This window comes from Pelodiscus sinensis, chromosome 15 (genome assembly GCF_049634645.1).
Source record: "Pelodiscus sinensis isolate JC-2024 chromosome 15, ASM4963464v1, whole genome shotgun sequence".
Lineage (NCBI taxonomy): Eukaryota > Metazoa > Chordata > Testudines > Trionychidae > Pelodiscus > Pelodiscus sinensis.
The window spans coordinates 30,558,291-30,572,222 of NC_134725.1; the positions used below are offsets into that span (position 1 = coordinate 30,558,291).

At 45.7% G+C, this 13,932-nt stretch overlaps 1 protein-coding gene across 6 annotated transcripts in view; it reads right to left on the reverse strand.

The window, feature by feature from the left end:
* Positions 1-418: 418 nt before the first annotated feature.
* RFLNA (refilin A) overlaps positions 419-13,932 on the reverse strand; it is a 33,844-nt gene continuing 20,330 nt past the window's right edge. For 5 of the 6 annotated variants that reach the window (XM_075898514.1, XM_075898513.1, XM_075898512.1 and 2 more), the window contains exons 3-4: positions 8,904-9,013; positions 419-6,218 (exon numbers count right to left, since the gene is read on the reverse strand). In XM_075898514.1, the coding sequence (XP_075754629.1) occupies positions 5,885-6,218; positions 8,904-9,013 (444 nt within the window). In that variant the 3' untranslated portion in view covers positions 419-5,884. The remainder of the gene's footprint in view (positions 6,219-8,903; positions 9,014-13,932) is intronic. The other variant, XR_012896000.1, reaches the window with a different exon arrangement.

Genomic DNA, 13,932 nt, shown 5'->3' on the forward strand with positions numbered 1-13,932 from the left:
ATGCCAGCTTACCACCTGCTGTCCCACACTACTGTCTCTGTATCAAGAGTGGCAAGGCAGCAGTTGGTTCCGTGGGAGCTAGTGCACATAGGGAGCCAGCTTTTAAGCCAGCTTCCCATGCGTACCAGGAGCCTGTGTGTAACTGTGAATGTTAACCAGTGAGTCCCAGTTCATCAGTTAACTGTGTACGCTATTACACTTTGACAGCCCTAATCCCAACACTTCCAAATGAAAAGAAAGTTTGGATATTTATTTTATTGACCACATAGTCCTAGGACTTCCTAACCCAACCCCAATAGAGAGAAGACAGCTAATAGAAGCCTCATAAAAACATCCCATCTGGTTCTCCAGTACTAATGCAAGGTTAGGTGCTGAGTCGCAAGCGGCTGTGTATGAAAGAGGAATCAAGAGCCAGATGTGTCTGCTTTCTGCATTTTATTAAGATATATATATATATTTGTTTTCTTAAATTATTTTCTATAAATTGAACAGGAAGGGATTATTGTGGAGAGAAAAAAAATACAAAAATAAAAGCGTATTGTGAAGTACCAGATCACCACATATACAACAGCAAAGTACTTTACAAGCACTTAGAGCCCTAGAATTATAAAAATAGAAATACAACACATCCATGAGCATGAGCCACTTCTCCAAACATCCCATATTTTTCACTTCCATCTGCAGTTTAGGATTCCCATGAGAGAATGCATTAGCTGGTTTGGACAACAGACATTCGCGGTGCTGGAGAGGAAAGGGCATCCTAACGCTTTTAACGTAAAATGGTTCATCTGTTAGCAAGAGTGGGCTTTTTAGACTTGATCAACATTGGCCCTAATGTTGCTACCAGTGACACCAATAGGGGTCTAACTCTTATTGAGTTCATTGGGAGCAAAGCTAGGTTGACACAGAGAGCATTTGAAAATCCCATCAACAGTTGCCTGTGGCTGATCCAACACCTACTGAAAACAACAAGAGTTTTTCAATGGTCTTCAATGGCCCTGAAAGCCACATAGTGTATCTGGCTCTGAAAGATCGGTGAGTTGAGCAATTCTGGCAAGGTCAAGTGAGTTGAGCAACTCTGTGATTTACTGTTTTCAATCAGACTGGATGGATGTAAATGAGGCGGGATTGTTTTTGTGTTTTTTCACCCCCAAGGAAAGAAAATATGTCTCTCTGTGACAACAGGTAAAATGTCCAGAAAAAATTTAAAATAGCAGAATATCCTAGTATATGATGTTCTCACACAGACGACGTAACATTTATATCCGATTCACCCATCCTTTAGTCTTCCATTTGCTTTACACAGATTTTTGCAGACTCTCCCTCGGGCTACCTTTTCTAATTTTTTTTTTTTTTTTTTTTGGGGCAAGAGCCAACTTCTGTGATGAGCTGATGAAAGAGAGGGAAAATGCTTCTAGAAAAACGACTGCATTTAAAAAAAAACATTTTGCAGAATATGCTTTGGAAAACATTGAAATCTTGAATTGAAAGATGCAGACATTTCATTATTTTGTCTGTGGCAGGTTTTCCTTTTTGCCACTGAATGCAATAAAATGAGTGATATTCAGAGTCGGTCTGCATCTCTTTCTCTGTCCTGCTCTTTTCCCAAATGTTACATAGTGGCAAAAGGATTTATGAAAATCAAAAACAACAAACCAACTCAAGGCATCATGCATCCTATTGCATTCTGTGACAAAATGGAAGACACGAAAACAAGCCCCTCAAAATATAAAAATATTGAAATTCCAAATTTCTGGTTGTAATGGCTGAACAGAACATTTTGAAAAACTGTCAGGTTTGTACAGAAGTCTCTGGTTTTCAAAAAAACAATTCTGCATTGGGGGAAATAAAGTTTTAAAAGAAAAATTTTGTTTTTGACCAACTCTACTCATTGCATGATTGAAAACAAACAGGTCAAAAGTTTGGGTGACATTGGTAAGTAATTGATCAAGGAAATACACCTTTTAAAACCTACATTTACTCATTCCAGATTAACAGCCTGTAACTCTGGAAAAATAAATGTATAAAGATCTGTTGTTTAAAACTATTTATATCCCTCCTTAAAAAAGAGAAATCTGTAAAATAAGACAAACAGCCTCTTTAAATGCATGAAACAGCTTACAAATAAGTCATTTATTTGCTGCTGGCCTTTCTTGACTAACATAGCAAACCTAGAATCCAATTGATGGTGCTCAAAATAAGATGTAACCATTATTGCTTTTCAAACCAGGAAAGGAGCTTTGTTTGCAGCACTATTAGCAACATGTAAAGAGGCCTCAAGGACTGGCTAGTGAAGTAGGACAAAAGCACTGTGAAGGAAGGCCACATACGTCTGCTTCTATCACAAGCACATTGGAGACTCACACAAGACTTGGCAGTATCAAACCAAAAACCCGGCAAAGTGAGTGGGTCTCCTAGTATCTGGGATGTATTTATGCAGAAAAGCATAAAGGGACAGATTTAAAACAGAAAACTGACCCATCTTGTTGCATCTACATTACTGGGGGACTAACATGGGTACAAGACCACGCTGTGTAAGAGGCGACTTCAGGGACGTCTAGGCTGTAATTGATTAAGTTGCTTTGAAAGAGAATTAAACTAGCAAACAATAAACGTGGCTACAAAGGGGTTCGAGCAGACTCCCACTGAGATCAGCTGGAGACGTTGGGCTGATTTCACTGGCGGAGTCAGAAGGCCTTTAGACAAGTTTAAAAAGAAGCTTCGTGCTGTAAGGGCCTGGTCCTTACAGAGCCATGTCCCTGCCAGACCTATTGTGTATAATCCCTGTAGCAGAGTTAACAAGAACCCATGGGTCCTAACTGCAGAAGCATTTCCTTTTGCCAATGCATTGCACACCTTATTCCTCTGAACCTTTACCCCATTGCATGTCAGCTTAGTATAAATCTCCAGCAACCAACCAGCTACCTGCATAACTGTACACTTAATCTAGACAATGAGTGGGAACCTATTATTGATCTGCATGGACATAAGTGTCCAGTCCAACACCAGCTTCAGAAAAAGAGCATCCTTCAGAAGTTGTTACAAGATATTTAAAACACCCTACAACTACCAGGCATTTGATGTAGTCTAGTTCAAAGGTCCTGGTTGGCACCCAGTCATGTTACGCTGTGGGACTATTATCCAGGAGATCTCTGCTCTGGAAGGTCAGATGCTGCAGGTTTTCCCGTTCAGTCCTGCTGGCACCTAGTTATGCTGGTTTCATTGCTCCCAAGGATGTGCAATAAACTCCTTGGCTTTTTCAGTTGCCTTACAAGCCAAATACCTTGCAGTTCACCCGAGGACCCATCAATGCAAAATGCTCTGCAGCCACTGAAGTGGAGCCATGTTCATGATTTGAGTGGCTGCTGCTTTCCTGACAAAGTTTCACTATTAAGAAGCTGCCTTCGGGTCTATTGTTCCCTTTTGCTCCCAGGTCACTGGAAACGGTGCATTTGGTTGTGTCTCTCAAGTACATTTTCTAATCTGCAAGTGCACTGAAGTGCTGGCATGGCAAACAAAGCCCAGAACTGGGGGTGGATTAGATGGGATAACAGGGCACACACTTACCTATCCCATAAGACAGTAATGTGTGTATTCCCCTCTGTAGCTAGCCAGCTCCTGGGGACACAGGGACAGTCCACAATAGAAGGTGGGAAAGGTGCCTTGTACCTTTCTTTCCACCTCGGGAAGCCTCTCAAGAGCCAGTCACAGGCTGCTGAGGAAGGTCTGACAAAACAGACAGTGTCAGGAATATGGGGCCAAAGAACGGACAGTGAGGCAGGTCTTTGGATGTTGTTTGCCAACCAGCTCTTTTGCAGCAGCTGGCATTCATAAGGCAAAGGCAGTGCACAGCTCTCGGTATCATTGCACTTTATAGACACATACGTTCCTAATTCCCCTGGGTGTTAGGTACCTAAATGCCTTTGCAGATATAGGCCTTAAATCTCCTTTGAAAATGGATCTTAGTCTCCTAAATTACTTAGGTGCCATTCAGAAGTTTTCCAGAGGTGTCCAAATCCCATACAAATCCAATGAAAGTTAGGCACCTAATTCCTTTAGTCTCCATTGATAGTCCAAGCCCTGTTGGCCAGTATTCACAAAGCAGTTACAGCTTTGGGATTGCTTTCTTGCCCCTCTGCGCAGATATTGTTGTTTACCAATGCACTGTGGCTTAGCGCTGTACCTATTATGGTCTAATCAACAGAAAAGTCCTCTCCCCAGGTGTTGCCGGACAGGTTCATTTTTCATAACTATGGGCACGATTTCCTGAATTCCTTTCCCATCCAGGGCTGCACTTGCCTTGCTGTAGTTTGTTATCTACAGGGGGAAATGAACACAGTTGTTAATGGATCAGTGCAGTGATGCTACTTACAGAGCCTTTAGTAGTAAACCAAAGCCTGCCAGAGCACTGCTGTTCTCTTTTCTTGTTGCCTTTTAACACTGATGCCAGCCTAGCACAGATGGTTTTCTTGTGGCTTAGATACACATAACAGTGAGCATTTAAAACAGCAACCCACTTCCCTCCTGCAGCTTAGCATCCCGAAAAATAAACCACTAGGGGGCCACACTGATCACTTGTGAATAAGAGGTGGGGAAGGGGTGTCCAATCAGTCTCTGCAAGCAGGGGTCTGTTTCAGGGACATGGGGCCCCAATGACAAGTATCTATCAGTGCCAGCTGTCTGAGATCCTGTAGGTGGCAAGGATTAGTCAGGTCTGATGCTGGCAGCTGCTGCCCACCTCCCTGTTTCCTACAGCTGCATCTCACATCCATGGGAAATAGCCAACTTGGGAGGGGGGAGGGATAAGGAGGGGAGAGTTCCCTTCATTGTCCTTGGATAAATTATTAACATTATGCACTATTCTCAGGCTCACCAAGCTGGTGGTGAGCTACGGCCCCATTCTGCTGAATTTTCGAAGTGTCTGTCCTATTGACAGTCTTCGACTCGGAATTTACAATTCTGCTCCTGCTATGATCTGTATCCTTTCCTACGACCTTTGGTCCTCAAGGAATTGCCCTTTAAAGCATATTCTTCTACACCTACATAAATTAATTGTCATAAGCCCTCCTAATATAAAATCAGGTTAATCCTGAATTACACCTTCCCTCTCTTGTGTTAGCTGAGATTCCTGACATTTCCTGAAGGCAAGTCTCCCTTGAAGCATTGCTTTCTCAGCTCCTCTAAAAGCCCCTTGCACAGTCTCTTGCTATGGCATATAAGCATCTGGCTCCTAAAAAGGCTCTTAAATGGGAGTGTGGCTCTTGCCCACGCTGGAAAGTCTAATGCCTTTTTGGCATGACCATCTTTCCTGATTTGGGGGCACCTTTAAAAAAAAGCTAACTTGGACGTCTTCCTGGCCCCGCAATCCTGGAGTTGTCCTTCAAGCTGGGATTTGGCATAGGACTGAGGTTTGATGCAATTAAAAATAACTGTCTTCTCTGTGTTTAAACACTAGGAGAAGCAGGTGGGTGGCATCTGTGTGGGGCTATCTTGTGAGTTTGCAGCTGGTCTTCTATTGGATAGGATCAGCTTCCAAGGCACTGCTGAGTTGCACCTAGATCCTAGAGAAGACCCACGGAACGGGGAAGCTGCACTATAACATATGGTAATGGCAAACCAAGCGCTTTGTGATCTGATTTCATAGAAATGCTATTCAAAATAGATATTATCAAAAATAAAATAAAAAAAATCCAGAGCATGTACATCAAACACTTCCTACAATGAATGGCAGCCTTTTGCTGATCAGATCCATAAAGAGGATGTCTCTGCTTGGCCTCCTCTTGAAGGAATTCTGACTCGTCTAAGACCACATGCTATTAATCTGTCTGTCCACAGAGGCCAGAGAAGGATGTGGCCTTATGGTCATCAGAGCCCCTAGGGGGAATTAAAGGGTCTCATGGTAGACAATGCTGGGGCTGGTTTCCTCGCACAGCTCCAGCTGCACGCTGGAGGCGAACCAGCGCTTGGCACAGCCCAGGCCATAGGTGAGTGTGGTTCGGTAAATGTTCTTGGCATGTTTGGGGAAGATGATGGTCGTGCTCTGGAACCGCAGGGGCCTCTGGCGGGGCTCAAAGAGCAGCTGCGACTTGTAGTTGCGCCAGGTGCAGTTTGGCGTGGCCACGACCGTCTCACTGTAAGCCGTTATGGTGGGGATGGGGCCATAGAAAATGTCATCCCTGTAATGCTTCTCTGAGTCATATTTCACCTCCGAGTTGCACCTGGAAAGGGCAGCGAGAAGTCAGGCAAAAAGGGAACTCTGCACTTACCCACTCCTATCTTCTGCCAGGCCTCCTGATAGCAACCCCAAACACCTCTATGGTCTCTGGCAAGCTCTGCAGCTGGTCTCTCTGAGCACTGCCATTGACCACAATGGCGGTCAGTTCCCCTGATGTTTAAAACATACTTCGTAAGGGAACAGATCGTCATCACGCAGCACACAACCTTCCCCTGGCTTTGTGCCTGAAAGAGGCAGCCCTCCCTAGAAGGTAGTTCCCAGAGGCCGGCAGGTGAGCATGGAAATGGACATAAATGCTGGCTGAAAACTGCCTCTGTAGGTTGATACTCCTATATTTTGCAATAGGGACCCTCAGGTGGCCCTAAGGTGAGTGCCTTCCCAGTCTGTGCTGTGCACCAGTGTCAGCTCCTGCCCTCACGTGGCAAGAAAATAACATCACGATGTGAATGTTGAGGAAGCTAGAGGGGGCTTGACTGAGCTGTTTAACACCTTTTGCCCATCCCTCTAATGTGAGAGCAAAGGGTCACCTGCTTAGAGCAAGAGCAGCTGGATTTACAAAGGGGCCTTGTGCACATCACCTACAGCACAAAACCATGTGCCCCAAACTATGCTGCAGCAGAGGAAAAAGGGGGTGAAGTGACTCGGCTCACCCTCAAAAAACGGTGCCAAATGGGCAGATGGAATACTGACCTAGTGATAACTCAAAGGTCTGGGAAGAGAGTAGAGACTACTTGATGGGGGTTTGGGTTCTACAGAAAAGCCAGGAATGGTAAAGTCTATTGTTCCTGCTAATCTTTTCTATCCATGTGTGGAATAATTTTATGTGCACTGAGGCATGTGAAAATGTGCAGCACCAATGGGGAAAAAATCCTAGCTGTGGGCACTCTGCTAATCAGAAGGGGGAAAGGGTATATGAATCTCTCCTGAGAGGCCACACAAATGCACATCTTACAGGGAACACAGGTCCAATCCCAACTCAAACAGAGAGAAGCTGAGAGGTTTGGTTCTTGCGGACAACACCAAATGAGCACTGGTAGCTCACCCACCATTAAGATGAGGAAAAAAAATAAACATGAAAATAATTAATAGTGGCTCTTCCATCCTTTTCAGAGGGGCCAATAGGATAGCCAGGCCCTTGGGTGAAGGGGAGGAGACAGTGGCTCCACACTACCAGAAGGGGCTGGGGCAGGGCCTCAAGTGGATGGGGTGGGGCTATGGCAGCCAGTTCCCAGCGCCGCCTGGACTATGTCCCCACCAACCCTTTGCCAGCAATCTGAGCAGCTTGGAACATGCGGGGCTCTGGAACATGCGGCACTCCCAGGGTGATTTAAATGGCCCTGGGTTCCCAGTGCCGCTGTTTCCAGGACCTTCTGGGCCTTTAAAATCACTTGTCCCAAGGGAAAATGCTCCCCTTCACATTCCCTGTTGGTGGGCCTGATCCTTGGTAGTTTCTCTGTCTATAGTCCACTGCGCACCAAGCCAATAACCCTGCAAGGTAAAGATCCTTAAACTGAAAATTCTTTGGGACAGAGACTCTTTTTGTTGCACTGTGTCCACATAACACCTAGCAGCATGGGGTCCTGGTCCCAGATTGGGGCTCCTAGGTGCTACAGTTATACAAACTAAAAATTATAATAAAAAATACAGCTCTAGTAAAGCTCAGCTTGCAGGGAGCTGTGGAGCGTTCACATTTTACTGCTCCAAACCTTCCAACCACAGTCAGCAGGTAAGGAATTTGCAGCTCTGTTGAAAAAAGGATTAAAAGCTGGGTGTGTGCACGCCGATTACCTCCACCCTGGAGGGAGGCTGGAGGATTATGTGGCACGCGTAACATGATCTGCCTTGATGTCTTTCGCACTGCAAAGTATATAAGCAAGCAAGTTGCTTGGTGCACATCAAACAAGAGGCTTGTGTAATCGTTATGAAAATGTGCCCACCATCTGTTCCTGGGTAACCAGAGATTGATTGGGGCACGTTCCCAGAATGCTCTTTGTGTGGGTTGGGAGGGGGAAAATTGTATTCATAACCTCTACTTCTCCCACCCCTCTCTCTCTAATTATTACCACAAGCCAGGTGAGTAACACACTGAAAATGTATCTTGGTGATTTTAAAGTGAATTCTGTGCTGGCAAGAAGAAACTCAGACTGTGAGCCCTGCTACTGTGTGCAGGCAGCAAAGCACCAGCCTCCCAGCACTGAGTATCAGCGCGCCTCTGTCATGGGCTAGAAGAACCACCCTTAGAGAGCAGAGGAGAAACAGCCCCCTGAAGATAGCTCTAACCTGGGCCTCCCTGCTGAGAGCACCAGTAAAAATGGACAGCAGCAACAGCAGCTTCTTTTGATCTTCCTCCACTGGGAACTGGACTGAGACCACCAACTTTCTGCATTGGCCACCAAACAGCATTCCAGATGGGAATGGTTTTCTAACCCAGCTGGGGCTGTATTTGATACTGTCTGGGAAATGAAGACCTCCATCTCCCATTACGAACCCTGGAACCACCCTTGCTGCACCACCCCTGTCAGTTTCTTTTTAGTTCAGGAATTAATCCCCCATTGCCTCCTCTCCTCCGTCCCCAACAAAAGAACCGTGACCCCCATTGATAAACACTGTTAATCTTTTGCAGAAGCAAATGTATCGAGGGAAAGGGAGAAACCCCGTCCATGTGTACCTAATTTCCTGCACAGGTTCAGGGTTGACCTCAATGCTTTCACCAAAGAACACCGGGAACATTCGAGGCCTCATCTCTGACACAGAAGAGTTCAGAAGAAGGTAAGGGATCTACAGGAAAAACAGGGGTGGGGATAAAGAGAAAAGCACATCAAGCATTAGGACCCAGCAGAATGCAGCTGGTGTTATTTAAGACATACATTGTGTTCACTCATTGAGCATGTACTACTAGCACTATGGCTAAATTCAACTCTAATGGAAGTGGGTGCCTGTCCCCCGCATGCAGACTCCCTTGAATTCATGCTCTGCAGGAACTGCCCAAGAAGAGGTCCCCTGTGGCAGGTGCTTTTTGTGACATGCACACAGGCTGGAGAGACAAGCACCAGCTGATGTCAGACCATGGGTGGTAATGGTTTTCCATTACAAGTGGCCACACCCTGCTGCTAGCTTGACCGGGGTCAATTCCAGGTAATGCCATTCCCTTCCAGGGAGCAATGGCCATTTTACCTTAGAGTTAATAAGAGAATCACCAGGCCTGAATTTGCCCCCTGCCAAGGCACTTCAACTCCCATTAACAGTCCCTCTTCCTTCCTGGAGCAGAGGAAGGCACCCAAGGGTTAGCCAGGAGATCTGGTCTCTGCAATGCATGGGGAGGAGGGATGCAAAGCTCAGAAGCTTATTTTTCAAAGGGTGGGGCCAGAACTACAGCTAGTGCAAGCCTGGGTAGCTCCTTTGATGTCAAAATCCATTTAAATCAACCCAGAACTGACCAGCACTTGTCAATTTCCCCCTCCACCTATGCAGGAAGGTGCAAGAACAGGCAGTGCCTGGACTCTGATCGTCTTTTTAAGTGGTTTGGCCCAATGGCGCATCTCCTCGAATGCTATCTGTACTTATCTGGTTGCTTTCATTTTCCCACCCCGGTTGTGACATCAGAATTAGCTTTACGCAGCTGAGTCTTCACCAGCAGCCTGACTGTGCCAGGAGCCGTCCCATTGCAATGCCTCCTTCGGAATGCCCAGCCCTAAGATAAGCTGATCTCCCATTGCAATCTAGGGTTGCCTCTACCCACTGCAGATTCTTTCATATGGAATTTTGGTCTCTCTTTTACACTTGAATAATTCTTCTTTTTCCTTATTGTTCCTGCTGTTGTGAGCCAGACACAACATCATTGTCATGTGGGATCTCCTGCTCAAAATGGGCCTGATCAGTAGTGTTCCCTCTAAATGTTTCCATCTGTATGCCGAATAAATTTTGTAATGTGCACAGAGGCATGTGCAGATGTGCACCACCAGTAGAAACACATGTTGCTGGCTGCGAGCACTCTGCTAATCAGTTAGGTGGCATTTGAATCTCTCCTGGGTAGCTGTCCAAGTGCTAGGTTTACAGGGAACACTGCATCAACGAAGTTCCACATCCTGATATGGCTCTAACGTTTGGAAGGGCGAGGGAGAGGTGGCTCAGAGTTGCTATGGATGCATCTCTGTTTCATGTATTCCTGCCTCTCCTGCTGCTGCTCAATGACAGAGATTGATGCTTGCCTGGATATGCACTGCTCAGCTTCTGTGGGGAAATGTCGCTGCCCAAGGACCATAAGGAAAATCCTTCCTGGGGTGCTGAGTTAAAGCGTCAAGTCTCAAAATATTTTTCAATGACTGCTGCACAGAAGAGTCTCAGGGGCTTGGCTTCCCCCAATGACTATCCTGTTCTGTGCAGTACATAGTGATGCACATACACCCACTTACTCCAGCAGGAAAGGAGTTAAGCATCCTAGGCTGATTCCTCAGTCTCCTAAGACCACTTTGCACAGCATAGGTACCTCCTGCTACCCCACATCTGCTGGGGGAGCATTAGCTGGAGGAGCAGAGTTTGGTTGTCCCCAATGTCCCTTCAGAGTACGTCCCTGTGCGGCTGCTGCTCCAACTTTCACGGAGAGTATCAGGGAGCTGCAACTAGCTCCCACTCCTGTAACGGAGAATTCAGCCTCATGTACCTCAATTGGAGTTATTTACCCTTGCAGCCCTCCCCAGTTGTTGCTCCGCTCTAGAACTACTGCAATCCCCAAATGTCCAGGGGGCCTGCAGGGAGGCAGAGCGCCCTACCACGGAGCTCGGCAATCAAGCCATTCATCTCCTCGCAGCTGTTTCTGCTTTTTCTGCACCAATGAAAACTTCCTGAAATGTTTGTTCCTCTAGCCTACGAGAGCAAATTTTGACATAGTGGAGATTAATTGGTGCCTTTCGTAGTATTTATCAGCTCTGTTCCTAGCAGCAGCCCTGGGAATCGAGGGCTTTAAAACAAAGTGCCATAGAGCACTGGAACAGACTCATAAGAGCATTAGAACGGCCATACTGGGTCAGACCAACAGTCCATCCAGCCCAGTATCCGGTCTGCTGACAGTGGCCAATACTAGATGCCCCAGAGGGAGGGAACACAACAGGTAATCCTCATGTGATCCCTCCCCTCTCACCCACATCCAGAAAAAAAGGGGCTAGGGACACCATTCCTACCGATCCTGGCAAATAGCCTTTGATGGATCTCATCTCCATGAATCCATCTAGTTTTGTTTAACCCTGTTAAAGTCCCAGTCATTAATTTAATTTAATTAGTTCTTATATTGTGGGAAAAAGTAAATAACTTTTCTTTATTCACTTTTTCCACACCGGTCATGATTTTAGAGACCTCTATCATATCCCCCCCTTACTCTCTAAGCAACTTCTCCTGAAGCTGGAGAAAAAAGCAGCTTTGGAAGCTCTACGTGGGGCAGAGATGTCAGAAAAACTTAGTTTGGCGGGGAGGGCACAATAAGTGCTAATTCACATTCAAAATCAATGGGATTTGATGCCTTTGAAAATCTGCCCCGACTCTTAAATGTTATAGGCGTTGGTAGAAATTGCATCCCACTCTACAATATAGATAATATCCTGAACATCTAGAGCAGGGATGGGGAACCTTTTTCGGGTCGGGGGCCACTGACCCACAGAAAAATCAGTCAGGGCACAAAAGTGAGAAACAAGAAAAACCCCACCCCTCACCAGCACAGGTTCCCCATAGCTGGGGGGAATCCCAAGCTTCAGGGGCCAGATCCAGACAAGCCAGGGGCTGCATCCAGCCCCTGAGCATAGGTTCTCCACCCCAATCTAGATCATCTCCCTGCTGACCATTTGAAACTCACTTTGCAAACATTTAAGCCTCAATGTCTTCTTAGTTGAGCAAACACCAATGATTCCCTTTTATCCAAAGCACCAACATGCAGGGGTCAGATAAATAGCTCTCTGTTTGGCCCATCGCTAAAGCAAACCAAATAAAAAGGATTCACACAGCTTGGAGAACAGCAAAGGATTCCACACCTCTAGTTAGTCATTTGTCTTCTATCAAGAAATAAATTCTCTCTCTCTATATTCCTCCCCTAAGTACAGGGTAAACTTGTATATGCCCTGCATTTTAGATTTTGACCCAGTCATTTAATCAGAACCCTGAATATCTTTGTAGCTCTTCATACGTAAAGCCTAATGGAAAAATAATCTACTACTTGGTCTGATAGATGATCCACAGGGAGAAGTTTAGACGTTCTCATAAAGTTCTCTGACATAGAATTGAGATGCTGAGCTTCTTCTAGCAATATAATGTAGCGGTCTATTCTCACAAAGGCCAGTAGCTTCTCTAGCACACAATGAAAGCTGCTTAAGACTCATTCTCTTCAGATTTTTATGTAATAAAGATCTGGTGCCAGATTCTCTGCTGGCTTAAACTAAGGCTGTGTCTTCAATATGGGTTGGACCAACAGACAGCAATTGATCCAGCAGGGGTTGGTTTATCATGTCTAGTATAGACACAATAAATCGAGTGCTGAGTGCTCTCCCATTGAATCCTGTACTCCACCAAAATTAGAAGAGTAAGCGGAGTCGATGGGAGAGTGCCAGCTGTTGACTTACTGCAGTAAGCAGACCTAAGTACATCAACTTCAGTTAATTATTCACATAGCTGAAGTTGCATAACTTAGGTGTATGGCCCATGGCAGTATAGATAAGACCTGAGGTGGCTCCACTGAAGTTACTGGTGTAGAGTTTTTGCACTGAAGTTTACTGACCATTGGAGCAACCTACAGGGATGTGGTGGGTTCTCAATGACTTGAACTTTCTGGATATCTTTATAAGAAAGATCTTCTACTGCAACCACAAATTATTGGGCTTATTGTGAGAATTACTAGGAGAAATCTTATGGCCTGTGTTGTGCAGATTGGACTGGTTCTGGTCCCTTCTGGACTACAAATGTCTGACTCTATGGAACTGCTCCAAATTACCTCAGCAACAAATCCAACTTCTGAAGTTCTTGGCAGGAAGTGTAGGGGGCTTAGAAATAAGTCTTTTTCAGAAATGTTCCACAGAACAAGAAGAACACGCCCCCTGACCACCAGGAGAATGAATCATGAGCTTCTATTCAGCACAATGTCCTTAAACATAAGTTCCCAAATCAAGTAAGCCAGCACGTGCTGTCTGGAGGCAGTGCAGCTGCTTGGTTAGCTCTGTGGCACTCCGTCAGAAGACTACCACTTTGCATTTCAGTCCCTCTTTGCCGTTGGTTTTGCTTTATGAAATGCAGCATCTTCGTATCCTTCTCAGAAGATGTCTGGGCAGAATTTAAAGGTCTCCATGGCAGATGAAAGACCCTTGGAAACATCATTCTCTCCATCCTGCTCAATGCATGACAAAACCTGAGCCCAGTTCTCGGCAGCTGCCCATTAAATAACAGTGAAGCAGGTAAGAACGTGAAGGAGCCACTTGATGGGAGCTGAACAGATGGCCTACAGCTTCCCCCTCTCTGAACTGTCTTTCACCTTTGCATTCCTTCTAGCTGGGTGGATCTGCTGTGGTGCTGCTCTCTGCCAAAAAGGCAGAAAGAAGGACTGCCACTCTCCAGAGGCCCTGCTCTAACAAGTTCTTGAGCTGTGTCTGCAGAACCCAAGAGGTTCTGAGACGTACCAGACTTTGGGGAGAGGGGCAGTTAGCAATGTTCCCTGCAAGCTGAGC